This window comes from Oncorhynchus mykiss, chromosome 25, assembly GCF_013265735.2.
Source record: "Oncorhynchus mykiss isolate Arlee chromosome 25, USDA_OmykA_1.1, whole genome shotgun sequence".
Lineage (NCBI taxonomy): Eukaryota > Metazoa > Chordata > Actinopteri > Salmoniformes > Salmonidae > Oncorhynchus > Oncorhynchus mykiss.
In genome coordinates, this window is record NC_048589.1 from 23,830,078 (window position 1) to 23,849,423 (window position 19,346).

The window sequence follows — 19,346 nt, forward strand, 5'->3', positions numbered from 1 at the left end:
GTTAGGGGATTCTTCAAAGTAGCCACCCTTTGCCTTGATGACAGCTTTACACACTTGGCATTCTCTCAACCAGCTTCACCTGGAAGGCTTATCCAACAGTCTTGAAGGAGTTCCCACAAATGCTGAGCACTTGTTGGCTGCTTTTCCTTCACTGTGAGGTCCAACTCATCCCAAACCATCTCAATTGGGTTGAGGTCGGGTGATTGTGGAGGCCAGGTCATCTGATGCAGCACTCCATCACTCCACTTCTTGGACAAATAGCCGCTACACAGCCTGGAGGTGTGTTGGGTCATTGTCCTGTTGAAAAACAAATGATAATCCCTCTAAGCACAAACCAGATGGGATGGCATATCGCTGCAGAATGCTGTGGTAGCCATGTTGTTTAAGTGTGCCTTTAAAATGAAATAAAATAAAAATTGTAACATTTTTTGGGCGGTTTTGGAGCAGTGGCTTCTTCCTTGCTGAGCGGCCTTTCAGGTTATGTTGATATAGGCCTAATTTTTACTGTGTATATAGATACTTTTGTACCCGTTTCCTCCAGCATCTTCACAAGGTTGATTTGCACTTTTCGCACCAAAGTACGTTCATCTCTAGGAGACAGAACGCGTCTCCTTCCTGAGTGGTATGACAGCTGTATGGTCCTATGGTGTTTTACTTGCGTACTATTGTTTGTACAGATGAATGTGGTACCTTCAGGCATACAGAAACTGCTCCCAAGGATGAACCAGACTTGTGGAGGTCTACAATTATTTTTCTGAGGTCTTGGCTGATTTCTTTTGATTTTCCCATGATGTCAAGCAAAGAGGCACTGAGTTTGAAGAAATACTTAGGTAATTAATATGGTCGAATCCGGAAACTATCATCTCGAAAACAAGACGTTTATTCTTTCAGTGAAATACTGAACCGTTCCGTATTTTATCTAACGGGTGGCATCCATAAGTCTAAATATTCCTGTTACATTGCACAACCTTCAATGTTATGTCATAATTACGTAAAATTCTGGCAAATTAGGCGCAAGAGAAGTGACACAATTTCACCTGGTTAATATTGCCTGCTAACCTGGATTTATTTGAGCTAAATACGCAGGTTTAAAAATATATACTTCTGTGTATTGATTTTAAGAAAGGCATTGATGTTTATGGTTAGGTACACATTGGAGCAAAGATACGCACTGCATCAATTATATGCAACGCAGGACACGCTAGATAAACTAGTAATATCATCAACCATGTGTAGTTAACTAGTGATTATGATTGATTGATTGTTTTTTATAAGATAATTTAATGCTAGCTAGCAACTTACCTTGGCTTACTGCATTCGCGTAACAGGCAGTCTCCTCGTGGAGTGCAATGTAATCAGGTGGTTAGAGCCTTGGACTAGTTAACTGTAAGGTTGCAAGATTGAATCCACCAAGCTGACAAGGTAAAAATCTGTCGTTCTGCCCCTGAACAAGGCAGTTAACCCACTGTTCCTAGGCCGTCATTGAAAATAAGAATGTGTTCTTAACTGACTTGCCTAGTTAAACAAAGATTAAATAAAGGTGAAAAAAAAGAAAAAAAGGCCAAATCGGTGGCCAAAAATACCGATTTCCGATTGTTATGAAAACGGTCTAATTAAATCGGCCATTCCGAATAATCGGTCGACCTCTAGTATGTATGTATGTAAGCATGTATGTATGCATGTACAACATACAAAGTTGCACAGAAAAAGCCATGTGTCAGACTTGCCAATAAAAAGAAAAGATCAAGATGGGCAAAACAGACACTGGACAGAGGAACTCTGCCTAGAAGGGCAGCATCCCAGAGTCGCCTCTTCACTGTTGACGTCGAGACTGGTGTTTGCGGGTACTATTTAATGAAGCTGCCAGTTGAGGACTTGTGAGGCGCCTGTTTCTCAAAATATACACTCTAATGTACTTGTCCTCTTGCTCAGTTGTGCACCGGGGCCTCCCACGCCTCTTTCTATTCTGGTTAGAGCAAGTTTGCGCTGTTCTGTGAAGGGAGTAATACACAGCGTTGTACGAGATCTTCAGTTTCTTGGCCATGGAATAGCCTTCATTTCTCAGAACAAGAATAGACTGACGAGTTTCCGAAGAAAGTTTTTTGTTTCTGGCCATTTTGAGCCTGTAATCGAACCCACAAATGCCGATGCTCCTTTGAAATTGCTTCTTTAATCAGAACGGTAATGTAATTAAATGTAATGTATGTATGTATATAAAGTATAGTCAGGAAAACTGGAGCTACTCTACTTGACTGTGGCAGCCTCACCTCAGCCACACAGCGCAGGTAATTCCCCTGGAGGTAGTTGCCCTGCTTCATGGGGATAGGGAAGTCGTCGGTGAAGTCCGAGTGGCCCTCGTGGTCCTCCATGATGTACTCTCCGGACATGGTGACTGGCGGGAGGTTGAGGCTGGCAGAGGGGGGCATGGCGGACATGGTGTCCACCGGAGACACCTTGGACTGAAAACATAGCTTGTGGTTGGGCAGCTCAAACGTGAACCTTGTCTGGGCTCCTGCACAGAGAACAAACAAGGATGAGTCCAATTGAAGTCCAATTCAAGTCCAATTGAAGTCAATAACTTTATCAATCAACGCAGAGGAAATTAAGAAAACATTGCCATATCACAAATAGTAACATCATGTACATACACAGTAATACAAATACAATATCCCATTACCTAAGTCAGGGGTTAAAGCTTGGTGCTATGCTACCTGTCATGCCGTGGCTCTTCATACGGCCCATCTTGTACTCAGCCTTGAGGGAGGGCAGCAGGGCCGCTCCTATGGTGATGCCGTCCATCATGGCACTGAACTTGAGGACGATGGGCTTCTTCTCCAGCCCCTCCGGCAGCTGGGGGAACTCGTTGGCCTCCACAGGAGTCTGGTTGATGCTGGACGCCTTGTCAGAGGGCTGAGGGGTGGGAGTATCCTCCCTGTTGGAGGGTGGCCTACAGAGAAAAGAACGTAGTTCAGAATGAAAACAAATATTGCTTAGTCCATGAAGGAGATACAGAGGAAAGGAAATGGTTTCATCTCTAAATGTTACGATTCACGGAAGTGCTTTCCTCTCATACAAGATCCTTTTGGTGAGGACCACACTGAACAAGCAGTTCTGCCTACTCAGCACCAATTCATGGCAGGGGCTCTCCTAGGAGATACCTTTTGATTTCAATGGGACTCAAAGTATATATAATGCAACTTATGAATAATCCAACCATTTCCTCCCTGAGACTCACACGTTGGATGGCTGGCGGATGAGGTCAGAGATCTGTTTGGAGAGCTGGTGGGAGCTGCGGACCATCATGCTGTGCAGCGTGGCTGGGTGCTGGGGGATGTTGATCATGATGGCGCCCACCTTGAACACAGCGGCGTTATTGTTCTTCAGGCCCCGCTGGGCGCTGTACAGGGCCTGGGACTTCGCTATGTTGCATTTCACAACTGTTCTGGAATGGTAGAGCAGAGTGTCAGCGTTCCAAATATGACTGTTTGACTACAGGTTAACACAGGACAACGTCGATAGAACAACAATGTACAAATATGACTGTTTGACTACAGGTTAACACAGGACAACGTCGATAGAGCAACAACAATGTACAAAAATGCTCGTTTTGGTCATGTTAGACAACAAGCACACTAAACATTAACAGGCACACAACGTCATCCATGTTATGGGGGCATAAGAACTACAGGGTTCTATATGACCTTGCATTACATTGCCAAAATTATCAACAAAAAAACAAACAAAATAATAATATTGATCACGATTACAGGAGGAATCGCTGTCATATGGCTGATCTATAAAGATGATCTACCCGCCATACACTTAAAGGAAGGGACACAGGAACAGAGGAGAAAAGGAGTGGGTGATTATCAGACTAACATGAAGAGGGAGAATAACATAACTAGAGCTGTACACTGACGAAACACTGCGTTACCACAGACTCGAGACAAAATGAAAGCTGTGCCTAAACTTAGTACTACAGTACTGTGGCATTGCTATGATGTGCCAAGGTGCAGTAGTTATAAACACATACAGAAACTCTTGTTTGGCAGTGCTGGTAGGAGATGTAGGGAAATCCTCCAGTCTATTCAAGACGATGGAAGAGAAAGCCAGGGAAAGTAAAAAGAAAAAAAAAAAAGAGAGCAAATGAGATAGACTATTCACGCATAGATATATGGAGACAACAGACTAGATTAGAATACTTATTCACCATCCTTCAACTGCCAAAAGTACTTCCAGTGTTGCCAGACGAATATGTGCAGTCCTTTGAATATTTATAGGATTTGTTTAGAGTGAAGTAACTGTAGGAATTACTCACACAGTAGGTTGACATGCAATCAGTAGGCAGGTTTCCATTGAACAAGATTGATTTGACAAACGCAAATGTCTCAAAAAATAAAATCACTGCGACATGTGTAATGGAAACGGCAGATATGAGACATTTCTAAAGACAGACAACATTTTTATCCATTAGATAGGGGTGGATGTGATGGGCACGTGATGTGATCCCGCAACTATAAAGCGCCACTTTAATTCTACATTTTTACTGTCGGCAAAATCAAAATGTTCAACTACAAAAAAATATATATGTTTCTTTGCAGGATAGGTATTGTCCTGACGAAACACTTCACTTCGCTTCTTCTCTGGTTGGCTGGCAAGTTTCACTATCCAATCATTTTAGATCTACAGGACTTCAAGTTTCAACATGGGACAGACTGTGGCGATACATTGGCATGAGAATTATTACAATATGACATTATTGCATTCTATCCACGCTGGCTTTCGCGGGCTATTTGAGACATGAAACAGATTGGTCTGACGTCATTACGTCGAGCTGTTTTTATTGACACAAGGGGTGCATTCGTAAATTCGCACTGGTCATTTACTCCAATTTCAGAGCACTCGCGTCTGAATGTACCAGATTGCAGAATAACTGATGTATTTACGAACTCTCAACACCCGTTGAATATGGCCATATATGGTCAGTAAACATTGACAAAACAGCGTAATTAAATTGTTACCAGCATCAGTTGCAGTCACCAACGCTCTGGATAACCAGCTCTGCTAGGGCGAGTAAAATGGTCAGAGTGAGGTGTTCTCTCATTTTTGTAGCGGGAAAGCTAGCCAACGTTAGCCAGTTAGCTTGGGTGCATGACTGCCGTTGTGAGGTTAGAACGCTCGGATCAACCCTACTCCTCGGCCAGAGCGTCCAGTCAGTGTGCGCTCTGAACGCTCCCAGAGCGGAACGCTCTGAATTTAAGAAAGCCCAGAGGGCACTCAGCTCACTCTGGCACTCCAGATTGGCTTTACAAACGCACCCAAGATAGTGAAATAGAAAAGCACCCAATTGTCTATTTTCTATATTGAGACAAATGTTAAATGTCGACAAAATCACTGGACAAGTCAAATCGAAACATAGCTACAGACACAGTGGGGTAGGGAACTCAAACGTTCATAATTCATCTTACTGGTTACCAAAATGACAGGCAAACAAATTAGAAACGGAGTGTATTTTAGGTTAATTAACAGACCAAATGCACAGTATCAAACTTCAATCCTCAATGTGACAATTCAAATTAAACAGTTATCAACTTAAATTGGAGCAGTCCTTACTGAATGTCTGGGGTTATACCCTCCAGGAGCACAATGTTAACTCCTCCTATGTGGGCTGATGCACAAGTCTCTGTCATCTTCTGGTGCAGTATGTCTGAAAAACAGATTTGGGAATTATAATCCAGATATGGCACTGAATAACGTAATACAAAGAGGCGGTGTATTGAACTAGTGACATAACCCAAGAGCTAAGAGCCTCACCCTTCATCTTCTCCTTAAGTGTGAAGCTGCCGTGGATCTTCTTTAGCTCTGCCTCCATGGTCAGGCCCCCGATGTCTGCCTCCAGGTGGGTGCGGTTCACAACGCCGATGCCAAACACGATGAGGGTGACGTGCTGTGGCTCACAGCTCACCAAGCTACGCCGTCGGCCCCCTGCTCCGAGCCCGGCCGGAGGCTTGTTGGTGGGGTCCTGCTGCTCGTTCTCAAACATCACCCTGCACAGGGGCTCCGAGGGGCTGCGGCCACCGTCTGTACAGCACACATAACGCACACACACAAAATGATTGAACGATGAGTGTGAGGCTTTCTTAAGAGCCTAGGGGGTAGGGGCAAGAAGTGGCTAAGTGGAGGGAGAGAGAGCCTTACCCGAGAGGCAGTTCTCAGGGGAGCTCTTCTCCAGGATACCGGTGGGGTCGGAGATGAGGGAGTAAAAGTTGAGCAGCTTGTACATGTTCTGCCAGCACTCTGCAGAGGGCTCGCTCTGCTCTGACACTGTGATGGAGTCTGAGTCGTCCATCTGGATGGTCATGTGGTCCGCCACATCCCGAGAGCCCTTCCGCGACACCTTGATCAATTGGATTGATTGAATTTATTAGATCCCAATTAAAACAGAGCATACATCATTTGATAGGTCACTTAGAAATATAGTCTATATGATTATTGTGAAATAAAGATACATACTGGTTGGTGTACCTTGGAGGTACGGCGCTCCGAGCGACCAAGCGTGTTGCGTCCCCGGGGCTCCCTCCTGCCCAGCGTGTCCAGTCCTGACTGGGGGCCGTTGGGCAGTTGACCCCCCCCTCCACCTCCCCCCCGCTTGCTCTTCTGAGCAGTGTTCCCGCCGCCGCCAACCCCACTCCGCCCGGCTCCGTTGACGCTTCCCCGCGAGCTGCGGCTAAAGTCAGAGGAGCGGAAGTGGCGGTAGGGCCGCACCTTAAAGGTGGGTGTGGGGGAGGCAGAGCCGGCGGTGTAGCGACTCAGCTTGATGTCTGTCTGTGTGGCCTTGATGTCGTCCACCATGGTGCTGAACTGGTGGATGAGGCGCACCAGGGCCATGTCCACACGCTGGCTGATGGCCTGGCAGGCGATGGTGAAGTCGCAGTGGAAGGTGTTGTAGTGGCGACGATTCAGGTCGTGAAAGGCGAGGGGAGCGGCGGCAGCCGTGGAGTTTGGCGGGCCAGTGCTGGTAGACTTCTCCATCACCACAGCGTTCAGGCTGAACGTCTCGATCAGCAGGGCAGGCTTGAACTCCAGCAGAGGGAGGTTTGGCATGCCCTGTCTGGAGAGGGAGAGAAGATTACCTTTACATGGCAGGATATCTTAGAGCAGGGACCATTAACTAGATTCAGCCACGGGCCAAGTTTTTCTTTTGTCAGAACATACTAAAAAATACATTTTTAGACTGCAAATTGACTGCAATAAGCACAAAAATGTATGCTATTTGTCTAAAACATAATCATTACAAAACATTGATTACATATGGGGACATTGCCCAGCGTAGGGTGCAGTCTTTTGGATGAGATGTTAAAATGGGTGTCCTGACTCTGTGGTCATTCAAAATCCCATGGCTTATTGGAAGAGTAAGGGTGTTCACCCCGGTGTCATGGCTAAATTCCCAACCTGGACACATTTCATCATGGCCACCTAATCATCCCTCTAACGGGCATATATCCCTCCTCACCTCTCTAGCTGATGTGATGAGCGGTCTGGTACAAAAATGGTCGCCGTGCATCACTGAGGTGGGTGCTACACATTGATGGTGGATGAAGTCAGTTTCCCCCTACTACAGTGTGTAAAGTGCCTTGAGAACCTCAGTTGGCAGAAAAGCCAATTATTATAAATTATTTGTATTCGATCAAGTCTCTCTATTATGCAAAAAAAAAAAGACCCCTTACTCAGTACTTTCTTGAAGCATCTTGGCAGCGATAACAGCCTCGAGTCTTCTTGGGTATGATGCTATAAGCTTGGCAAACCTGTTTTTGGGGAGTTTCTCCCATTCTTCTCTGCATATCCTGTCAAGCTCTGTCAGGTTGGATGGGGAGCATCGCTGCACAGCTATTTTCAGGTCACTCCAGAGATGTTCGATCGGGTTCAAGTCCGGGCCACTCAAGGACATTCAGAGACTTGTCCCGAAGCCCCTCTTTCGTTGTCTTGGCTGTGTGCTTAGGATTGCTGCCCTGTTGGATGGTGAACCTTTGACCCAGTCTAAGGTCCTGAGCGCTCTGAAGCAGGTCTGTACTTTGCTCTGATCATCTTTCCCTCGATCCTGACTAGTCATCCGGTCCCTGCCGCTGAAATACTTACACACAGCATGCTGCCACCACCATGCTTCACCATAGGGATTGGTGCCAGGATTCCTCCAGATGTGACGCTTGGCATTAAGGACAAAGAGTTCAACCTTGGTTTCATCAGACCAGAGAATATTGTTTCTGCCTTTTGGCAAACTCAAAGCGGGCTGTCATGTGCATTTTACTGAGGAGTGGCTTCCGTTTGGCCACTCTACCATAAAGGCCTGATTGGTGGAGTGCTGCAGAGATGGTTGTCCTTCTGGAAGGTTCTCCTACCAATACAGAGGAACTCTGAAGCTCTGTCAGAGTGACCATCGGGTCCTTGGTCACCTCACTGTCCAAGGCGCTTCTCCCCCAATTGCTCAGTTTGGCTGGGCAGTCAGCTCTAGGAAGAGTCTTGGTGGTTCCAAATGTTCATTTAAGAATGATGGAGGCCACTGTATTCTTGGGGACCTTCAATGCTGCAGAATGTTTTTGGTACCATTTTGGTACCAGATCTACGGACAATTCCTTCTACCTCATGGATTGGTTTTTGCTCTGACATGGACTGTCAACTGTAAGACCTTATCTAGACAGGTGTGCACATTTCTAAATCATGTCCAATCAATTGAATTTACCACAGGTGGACTCCAATCAAGTTGTAGAAACATCTCCATGATGATCAATGGAAACAGGATGCACCTGAGCTCAATTTCAAGTCACATTGCAAAGGGTCTGAATACTTATGTAAATAAGGTACCTCTGTTTAAAATGTTTTAATGTATTTGCTAAAATTTCTAAAAACCTGTTTTTGCCTTGTCATTATGGGGTACTGTGTGAAAATGTATATGGATTTTGGAATAAGACTAACGTAACAAAATGTGGAAAAAGTCGAGGGGTCTGAAAACTTTCCAAATGCACTGTATATATTTTTTTGCTCAAAAAACTTGGTGGCCAAATAAAACCACCCCTGTGCCAAATTCATCCCGAGGGCAACCAGCTGGGCAACCAGGTCTTAGAGATTGCACCTTTAAGACTATTGGGACTCGCTAAACATGATTTACATTAGATACTTGGTTTATTTACCTTTTCAACCGTTTATTTTTCCGCTCTTTGGATGTGTCAGAGTCCACAATGTCTGCTCTGAGACACTCCAAAGTGCCAGAGAAGGAGAGGTGCTCCCCGAAGTACATCTTGTAGCTGAGAGGAGTGGTGTCCTGGGCCTGGATCCCTGTGTGACTCAGTAGAGGCTTGAACACAACCTGTGTGTTGTGAAGGAGGGGAGAGAGAATCATCAGAATTATAACTCACTCACTCACTCACTCACTCACTCACTCACTCACCTGGGCGTCTGCTAGCTGAACGGCGGCGGGACACTGGTTGCCCTCCTCAATGTCGGCCATCATTATGTCATCTTGGCTGGTGCTGTGCTGAGAGTGCTGAGACTGTGTTCCATCAAGAGTGTTCTGGTCGCTGGACAGCACCGTGTTGAAGTCTGACGCTGATGGGATGGTGTGGAGGTTACAGGTGATGCCTGAGGAGCAACAGAAAGACACTTAGGGTGACCTTATTTTTACAATTATTTTACTGTGAGCAATCAGGGTTGGTTACATCACCAACATTCCCAGAATATTCTCACAACATTCCCCCTACCTGTCTGCAGGATATTGTGCTGGGAGCGGTTGACCGGGGACTCCTGGGGTACAGCATTCCCTCCGCCCCGGTTGCCCACAGCGTTGGACATCCAGTTGTAGAAGCTGACGGAGGAGGGCTCAGACAGCAGGGGGTGTTCCGTCACCACATCTGGGCCCACACTGTTACCTAAAGGGGGGAGCAAACAATGTCATGTTGCAGTCCAATTCTATACCAATTCTCTATCATGATAGTTTGAAAAGGAATCAAAGTACTATAAAAATACGGTGGAAATTCCCTATAACCCATGCTTTAGGAGAATGTTCACACAAACCAAGTCAGAACCAGGATAATGTGAGCATACCTGTGCTTTTGGTGGTGGTTTCATTCCTCTGGGGTGTGCCCTCCAGCAGGTTGTGCAGGCTGGGGAAGCTGCCTGTCAGGTAGCTCAGCAGGCTCTCCTTACGGGGACTGTCCTTGGCAGTCATGCCGACACGACTCACATGGGCAGGAGAGTCAGCCGCTGTGTCCCCGCTGGTGTAGCTGAGGGACTGGTATGGGTGGGAACCCTGAAGAACATACACCAATATCATTAGTGTGAAAACAAATGCATTCCTATGGTATACTAATGAAAAGTGGTACCGCCCTGTCGCCCCTGTCCACCCATATAATCAATTATAAATGGTACAAAGTTAAAGTAGACAATGCAGACAGAGGGGTGGATAGACATACCTTTACCTTTATTTTGAGGGCAGATTCACTGTGTGTGTGGGACTTGGAGAGCTTCCTCATGATCTCCACCCCGCTAACTGGTCCAGATTTGTCTCCTGTGGGCAGGGGGCGGCTGCATGCTCCCTCTAGCAGCATGGTGTGTTCACTCACTGTGGCTGGACAGCAGTTACAACCCATTGAACCAACATACTGCATGCATTATTACCGTCATCATTATAATCATTATCAAATTCATTAACACGTGGGGGGACTTTTCAATACAATTGGTTTAAAAAAAGTATATCTGTCATGTATTCATTTACCAGAAATGTCATCGTCCAAAAAAAAAAACATACGTTCCTACCTGCGTCAAACTCAAACTCAGCCCCATCAGCACTGGTGTCACTCTGCAGCGCAGCTCCGTTGTCCAGGCCCTGGCTCTGGTCCTGGAAGGTCTGCTGCTGGGGGGTCTCCTTGGGTTTGGGCAGCTGGTTGGGCCTCATCAGGCCGATGGCCTTGAAGCCCTGGGTCACCACAATAAACTTCATCCACTGCCGGGCCAGAGCCACCAGCCCCTTCTTCAGGGTCACCAGGGCAGGCAGCCCGTCATTCTAGTGAGGACAAGATCAGATGGATTTAATAGTTAATTAGGAGGTAAGTTAAGGTAGATCCATAAGAACTATTTCCAGCCCAGCACTAGCACACATGATTCAGTCAATCATGGTCCAGACTGAAGTTCTCAAGCCTCTAAACACACATCTCACCATGGTGGCCTCCTCTATCACAGTGTAGTCAGCCTGCTGTAGGTAGCGATGCAGGATGTTACACAGCAGACAGGAGGGGTTCTCGTGGAGGTAGCGTGCTCGCTTGGTCACCCTGTTGTACTTGCTCCGAAAGGGGATGTGGATACTCTTTTTCTGTACAGAACAAGGGAAAGAAAAGGAAATGTGTCTCATATAGAATAAGAATCACCGTTATTTGCCAAGGACATTTACATGTACCCTCCATTTGACCTTGTGAAATGGTGCTGACAGCAATAGACAAAATATACAGACAAAATATAGCCAGAGGAATATACACAATCACCATACAGTATATACAAAATATAGGACAATTAAATTGATAAAAGGCATTGGAACCCTCAATCTGTGCAGTACTGACCTCCAAGGCTTCAGTCATGATGCAGCCCATGACAGCACACACTCTCAAAGTGCCCTCCATGTCAAGCTTACGCAGAGAAGACTTGAGCTGGTCGATGGGGACCAACCAGGCGCCAATCGCTGGCGTCGCTGTGCTTAGGAGATTCAGCTGCCTGGAGATGGCCTGTGAGGGAGAGCGTACGTTGGTGGGGGCAGCGAAGCTGAACCAAATCTCCTTGATGGTGAGCTTCATGCTACTGGAGTCAGGGGGCGGGGGCATGAGGAGGAGGTCCTTCTTCAGGTCATCAGACTCCACCCCTTCATCCTGCAAGAGCAATCCACACAGCATAAGCCAATGAGAGAACAGGAGCAAGAAAGAAGCAAGTCTACATATTTTTTGTGAATTCTTTCTGTTACTGAAACGAGGTTGTACAACAGTTCAAAGTGACGGACGGTGATAAGTTACCTGATCGTCAGAGTCTGAGTTTCTGTTGGCATCAGAGTTGGGTCTTGTCGCGTCGTTAGGCAGATTGTCATCAGATACATCGGTGCTGTAGCCGCTGCCCGTCTGAGAACACGTTGAGCCGTTAGATTTGGACATGCCAATCTTCACGCCCGTACCCGACTGTCCCATGATGCCAAACGCACTGTACAGCACTGCACCCGACTGACGCCCACCTGCACACAGACAGGCACACAATCAGGCAACAGTGTTCAGTGATGGGGTTAATAACATAAATGTAATAACTTCAAATTAAGTTCATTCAAAGTGAATCTAAATGCCAATGTCTATTGGTGCCTTCAGAAAGTATTCATACCCCTCGACTTAGTTCACATTTAGTTACAGCCTGAATTAAAAAATTATTCTCACCCATCTACACACAATACCCCAAAATGACAATGTGAAAACATGTTTGTATAAATGTTTGCAAATTTTTTGAAAATTAAATACAGAAATATCTCATTTACATAAGTATTCACACCCCTGAGTCAATAATTTGTAGAAGCACCTTTGGCAGTGATTACAGCTGGATTGTGCAACATCTTCTCATTTTTATTTTCAAAAGTCTTCAAGCTCTGTAAAAATTGATTGTTGATCATTGCCAGACTATTCAGGTCTTGCCATTGATTTTCAAGTGGATTTAGGTCAGAACTGTAACTCGGCCACTCAGGAACATTCACTGTCTTCTTGGTAACATGATGCAGTCAACACTATGCTTGAAAATAATGGATCTCAGTAATGTGTTGTATTTGCCCCAAACATAAGAGTTTGTATTGAGGACAAAAAGTGAATTGCTTTGCAGTACTACTTTAGTGCCTTGTTGCAAACAAGATGCACATTTTGGAATACTTTTATTCTGTACAGGCTCCCTTCTTTTCACTCTGTTAATTAGGTTAGTATTGTGGAGTAACTACAATGTTGTTCACAGCCTTTCAACTCTAACTGTTTTAAAGCCACCACTGGCCTCATGGTGAAATCCCGGAGCGGTTTCCTTCCTCTCTGGCAACTGAGTTAGGAAGGACGTCTGTATCTTTGCAGTGACTGTCTGTATTGATACACCATCCAAAGTGTAACTAAGAACTTCAACATGCTCAAAGGGTTAAGCACTATTTTACTCCTGAACTTATTTAGGCTTGACAAAACAAAGGGGTTGAATACTTTTAGCTTTTAATTTATTTGTAAACATTTCTAAACACATAATTCCACTGACATTATGGGGTATTGTATGTAGGCAAGTGTACATATATTTGGCAATGACACATTACCTTTGACAGTAAGGTTCTCGATGCCGCACTCAAACATTATCCAGCCCCACTTCTCCAAGGATGCGCCGGTCCGGGCCAGGTCTGCAGCCACCTGGTTCTCCGTCTCATCCACCAGGGAAAACTCATCCATTTCCTCCAGGCTGAACAGTACTTTGGACTTCTCAAAGGGGATGGCCGTGATTGCACATGTTCCTATGTCTAAACCACAGGACAGGAAAAAGGACAGGTCACAACTGTCTAACACGTAATATTTTATTAGGGCAGGGGTCTCCAACTCCAGTCATGGACAGCCTGCTGGGTGTGAAGGATGGTGTTCCAGCCTAGCACATGAAGGAAAAAAAAAAGCTGTAGAGCATAACATTGAAAATAGCAAATTCTTACCTGTGGAATCCAGGCCTCGTAGTTGGCTGTGGATGCGGTGGATGTTAAGCTTGGCAGCGATCTCCTTGCCCTTCTCGATGCCAGCGTTGGAGCGCAATGAGCCTGAGGACTGTGGCTGCATCTTGGTGGCCGATGCGTACTTTTCCAAGTTGACGGAGGGACGGCCATGCTCTGCTGTGTTGGGCGTCTCCTCCACTATGCCCCTATGAAGACCGACAGTAGGGTACGCACGTGTAATAATAATAGTAATAATAATTTGGTGGGTGCTTATATTTGTCCTATTTCATTGTTAAAAAATAATAATATCCTAACTCCCCCTAAGACACCATTGGAGTGGGGTGACGGCCAGGGTCTGCCATTATCAACAGCGACCCTGGAGCAATTAAGCAATAAAGCAGAGGGGGTGTGATATATGGCCAATATACCACGGCTAAGGGCTGTTCTTAGGCACGACGCCATGCGTCGTGTGGACAAAGTGTGTCTGGACAAAGTGTCTGGACAAAGGCCTTAGCCGTGGTATATTGGCCATATATCACAAACCACTGAGGTGCCTTATTGCTATTATAAACTGGTTACCAACGTAATTAGAGCAGTAAAAATAAATTATTTGTCATACCTGTGGTATATGGTCTGATATACCATGGCTGTCAGCCAATCAACATTCAGGGATCGAACCACCCAGTTTATAACTAGGTTCAAGTACCTTGCTTAAAGGCACAAAGATTTTTCAGCTCAGGGATTCGAACTTGCAACCTTTCAGTTACGGACCCATGACAACTACCTGCCGCCCGCAGGTGCGGTGAAACTGTGTGTGTGTGTGTGTGTGTGTGTCGTAAAGAGACCCGTGCAAGCTGGTGGAAGTGAGGTTACCTGTTCATGCGAAACTGTGTGGCGATCCTGTCGAAGCACAGAGCAACCAGGGAGACGTGTGTGATGTGGCTCTTACTGGAGTTGGAGGGAGAACACTCTTCTACCGAGGCCTGGAGCAGACACAGGTTCACCTGTACAGTCAGAGACAAAGATGTGTTGGACTTTTGAAAATCAACTCAGGAAAGGAGGTCAGCATTGGACTGCTGTCGACTCCTGATAAGTTCACTTCAAATTAGTGCGAACTCTGTTTAAGCCCAATACAATTTTCTTGGCACAATGACAATTCCTACCTTGGGAATTGACACGTTAGCTTGCAGGCCCTTGATCTTCACGTTGTCTGGTTTGACCGTCAGGTCCGTTTGGACATGGGGAGTGTTGAGGGAGCCTGTGGTACCCTCCGTCTTTGATAGCTTGTTCTCCTGCTTGGCTGAGCTCTATAGTGGGGGAAAAAAATGTCAAAACAAGACAAACTTAGGGTTCATCTAAAAATCGTACTCTATTCTCTTTATAGCGCTACTTCTGGACAGATTTGCCGATTGGTGAGGTTCACCTACGGATTCAGTTACTGTGGACTTGCTGATCTGATAGGCTTCATTGAGGACCTTCCCATGCAGGTCATCCAGAATGGCTGCAGGGTGACGGACACTGACGTAGTGGACCATGGACTCAATGTATCTGAAAGAACATACATTGTCACTGTCTTGAGCAATATACTATTCCTGCAATATGCCAAGGAGAGTGGTTGGGTACAGTTGCAGTGGGGAGACACTGATTGCAGATGGAAAGCTAATATGGTCAGTATTTTCTATGAGGAGCTGTTCTATAACATTACCTATAATGGTATTTCCATAAAAGCCTTTGGTGGCTATGGCATATTAGAATTTAGTATTAACCCAGTAGCTGTTACCTGTCCAGAGCTTCAGCCACCAGAGGGGTAAGCACCACATTGATGGCCCCCTTCACCTCCACGATGGCGGTGGTTCTGGTCTGGGAGAGGGGCTGCTCCATGGTCCAGTCCTCAGTGGTGGTGTCGTCTGTGTTCTCCATAGCCTTCTTATCCAGAGGTGTGTAGGGTTGGCTAAAGTCACATAGCGAGAGATGCAGTTACAGATGTGTGTGTGAAACACATGTCGCGCAGACCATAGAGATCCAAGTTAAGCAACATAAATTCTAAATACTTGTTTGTGTCTCCCATCAACGAAAGGCCTCTGTCAAGTAGAGAGCTAGCAGAGAGGCCTTGTTTCACCACCTACAACATAAGATGAAGGGTTATGAATTTAGGGTACACCATGGATGAACAAACACATACAGTAACACACAAAAACACATACACAGTCTATGAAATCTGCCATACTCAGACAGACCACAGTCCGGATCCGGACACAGAACAGGATCAATACGTACCGCAGGTCGATTTATACAGTACAAGTCAAAAGTTTGGACACACCTACTCATTCAAGGATTTTTATTTGTATTATTTTACTATCTACTACATTGTTGAATAATAGTGAAGACATCAAAACTATGAAATAACACCTACGGAATCATGCAGAAAACAAAAATAAATTGATAAACCAATCAAAATACATTTCATAATTGAGATTGTTCAAAGTAGCCACCCTTTGTCTTGATGACAGCTTTGCACACTCTTGGCATTTTCTCAACCAGCTTCATGAGGTAGTCACCTGGAATACATTTCAATTAACAGGTGTGCCTTGTTAAAAGTTCATTTGTGTAATTTCTTTCCTTCTTAATGTGTTTGAGCCAATCAGTTGTGTTGTGACAAGGTAGCCCTATTTGGTAAAAGACTAAGTCCATATTAGGGCAAGAACAACTCAAATAAGCAAAGAGAAACAACAGTCCATTACTTTAAGACATGGTCAGTCAATACGGAAAATATCAAGAACTTTGAAAGTTTCTTCAAAGGCAGTCGCAAAAACCATCAAGCGCTACGAAGAAACTGGTTCTCATGAGGACCGTCACAGGAAAGGAAGACCCAGAGTTACCTCTTCTGCAGAGGTTAAGTTTATCAGAGTTACCAGCCTCAGAAATTGCAGCCCAAATAAATACTTCAGTGTTCAACAGACATCAACGGTTCAGAGGAGACTGCGTGAATCAGGCCTTCATGGTCGGATTTCTGCAAAGACACCCCTACTAAAGGACACGAATAAGAAGAAGAGACTTGCTTGGGCCAAGAAACACAAGCAATGGACATTAGACCGGTGGAAATCTGTCCTTTGGTCTGATGAGGCCAAATTTTAGATTTTTGGTTCCAACCGCCATGTCTTTGTGAGACGCAGAGTAGGTGAACGGATGATCTCTGCATGTGTGGTTCCCACCATGAAGCATTGAGGAGGTGTGATGGTGCTTCGCTGGTGACACTGTCTGTAGGCCTCCTTGCTCAGAGACACGCCTTTTCAGTTCTGCCCACACATTTTCTATAAATTTGAGGTCAGGGCTTTGTGATGGCCACTCCAATACCTTGACTGTGATGTCCTTAAGCCATTTTCCCACAACTTTTGAAGAATGCTTGGGGTCATTGTCCATTTGGAAAACCCATTTGCAACCAAGCTTTAACTTCCTGACTGATGTCTTGAGATGTTGCTTCAATATATCCAGATAATTTTCGTCCCTCATGATGCCATCTATTTTGTGAAGTGCACCAGTCCCTCCTGCAGCAAAGCACCCAGACAACATGATGCTGCCACCCCCGTGCTTCACGGTTGGGATGGTGTTCTTCGGCTTGCAAGCCTCCCCCTTTTTCCTCCAAACATAACGATGGCCATTATGGCCAAACAGTTCTAGTTTTGTTTCATCAGACCAGAGGACATTTCTCCAAAAAGTACAATCTTTGTCCCCATTTGCAGTTGCAAACCGTAGTCTGGCTTTTTTATGGTGGTTTTGGAGCAGTGGCTTCTTCCTTGCTGAGCGGCCTTTCAGGTTATGTCGATATAGGACTAGTTTTACTGTGGATATAGATACTTTTGTACCTGTTTCCTCCAGCATCTTCACAAGGTCCTTTGCTGTTGTTCTGGGATGGATTTGCACCAAAGTTCATCTCTAGGAGACAGAACGTGTCTCCTTCCTGAGTAGTATGACGGCAGCGTGGTCCCATGGTGTTCATACTTGCCTACTATTGTTTGTACAGATGAACGTGGTACCTTCAGGCGTTTGGAAATTGCTCCCAAGGATGAACCAGACTTGTGGAGGTGTACAATTTATTTTCTGAAGTTTTGACTGATTTCTTTTGATTTTCCCATGATGTTAAGCAAAGAGGCACTGAGTTTGAAGGTAGGCCTTGAAATACATCCACAGGTACATCTCCAATTGACTCAAATTATGTCAATTAGCCACGCAGAAGCTTCTAAAGCCATGACATCATATTCTGTAATTTTCCAAGCTGTTTAAAGGCACAGTCAACTTAGTGTATGTAAACTTCTGACCCACTGGAATTGTGATACAGTGAATTAAAAAGGGAAATAATCTGTCTGTAAACAATTGTTGGAAAAATTAGTTGTAACAAAGTAGATGTCCTAACCGATTTGCTAAAACTATAGTTCGTTAATAAGACATTTGTGGAGTGGTTGAAAAACGAGTTTTAATGACTCCAACCTAAGAACATGAATAGACTTTGTTTCTGGCCATTTTGAGCCTTGTAATCGAACCCACAAATGCTGAAGCTCTAGATACACAACTAGTCTAAATAAGGCCAGTTTTATTGCTTCTTTAAGCAGTACAACAGTTTTCAGCTGTGCTAACATAATTGCAAAGAGTTTTCTAATGATCAATTAGCCTTTTAAAATGATCAACTTGGATTAGCTAACACAACGCGCCATTGGAACACAGGAGTGATGGTTGCTGATAATGGGCCTCTGTACGCCTATGTAGATATTCCATTAAAAAAAAAATCTGCCATTTCCAGCTCATTTACAACATTTACAATGTCTACCTTGTATTTCTGATAAATTTGATGTTATTTTAATGGACATTTTTTTTGTTGCTTTTCTTTCAATAACAGGGACATTTCTAAGTGACCCCAAACTTTTTGAACGGTAGTATGTGTGTATGTAAAAAAAAATGTTTTTAAGGAAATCAGTCAGGATTTGAACTTACTGCTCTTTATAGCTGTAAAAGTAGAAGGCACAAGGAGGAATTTCTAAATGTGGTAGAGCATGGGCTGTTTTCCTCACGTCATTCACTGATAGACCTTGTCAGAAATGTCCAGTTGAGCAACTAGAGCATGTTAGCTAGGTAGGTAAGATAGCTGGTTAGCCCATCTAAATCTTGTTGTTATCATGGCCAGATTACGTGCCCAGGGGCCTCGACCCCAAGGGGGCCCATAATGATTATGGTGAGTCACTGTGTAGGGTTGCAGGAAATGTGCTTCAAAACTGTAAAATGTTTTGTCTACCAACAAGACGGGTGTGAACAGTTTGTTGTAAAATGTTTTGGAAGGTGGGGGTTTGTTGCTATGCCGAAAAATGACAATATCCATCCGGACCCTTGCAACCTAGGAAATTTGCCTGACCGAACCTTCTCAAATAGTAGTTGAATACCGCTGATCTATATAGTGTGTGTTTCTTACCTTAAAGCTGGGAACAGAGAGCTGGTCGAAGGAGGCGGAGCTCTCCTCACTGGTGGGTGTGTCCAGGTCCAGGGGGCGATGCAGTGAGGACTTGGAGGTCCTCTTATTGGTGGGCTGCTTCTGAGACCAGTTGGACACCTGGGGTGTATTCAGAAGGATAAA

At 45.0% G+C, this 19,346-nt stretch overlaps 1 protein-coding gene across 16 annotated transcripts in view; it reads right to left on the reverse strand.

Annotated features, from left to right (window-relative positions):
- LOC110505661 (transmembrane protein KIAA1109 homolog) overlaps positions 1-19,346 on the reverse strand; it is a 91,920-nt gene that overhangs the window by 30,298 nt on the left and 42,276 nt on the right. For 8 of the 16 annotated variants that reach the window (XM_036962771.1, XM_036962775.1, XM_036962776.1 and 5 more), the window contains exons 29-53: positions 19,185-19,322; positions 15,778-15,848; positions 15,507-15,677; positions 15,154-15,274; positions 14,890-15,033; positions 14,600-14,730; positions 13,730-13,932; positions 13,349-13,546; positions 12,048-12,259; positions 11,604-11,906; positions 11,207-11,359; positions 10,807-11,053; positions 10,464-10,618; positions 10,096-10,300; positions 9,753-9,920; positions 9,443-9,633; positions 9,186-9,361; positions 6,514-7,111; positions 6,199-6,397; positions 5,815-6,081; positions 5,614-5,707; positions 4,034-4,084; positions 3,236-3,442; positions 2,712-2,947; positions 2,268-2,512 (exon numbers count right to left, since the gene is read on the reverse strand). In XM_036962771.1, coding sequence (XP_036818666.1) covers positions 2,268-2,512; positions 2,712-2,947; positions 3,236-3,442; positions 4,034-4,084; positions 5,614-5,707; positions 5,815-6,081; positions 6,199-6,397; positions 6,514-7,111; positions 9,186-9,361; positions 9,443-9,633; positions 9,753-9,920; positions 10,096-10,300; positions 10,464-10,618; positions 10,807-11,053; positions 11,207-11,359; positions 11,604-11,906; positions 12,048-12,259; positions 13,349-13,546; positions 13,730-13,932; positions 14,600-14,730; positions 14,890-15,033; positions 15,154-15,274; positions 15,507-15,677; positions 15,778-15,848; positions 19,185-19,322 — 4,884 coding nt within the window. The remainder of the gene's footprint in view (positions 1-2,267; positions 2,513-2,711; positions 2,948-3,235; positions 3,443-4,033; positions 4,085-5,613; positions 5,708-5,814; positions 6,082-6,198; positions 6,398-6,513; positions 7,112-9,185; positions 9,362-9,442; positions 9,634-9,752; positions 9,921-10,095; positions 10,301-10,463; positions 10,619-10,806; positions 11,054-11,206; positions 11,360-11,603; positions 11,907-12,047; positions 12,260-13,348; positions 13,547-13,729; positions 13,933-14,599; positions 14,731-14,889; positions 15,034-15,153; positions 15,275-15,506; positions 15,678-15,777; positions 15,849-19,184; positions 19,323-19,346) is intronic. The other 8 variants (XM_021585037.2, XM_036962777.1, XM_036962779.1 and 5 more) reach the window with 4 other exon arrangements.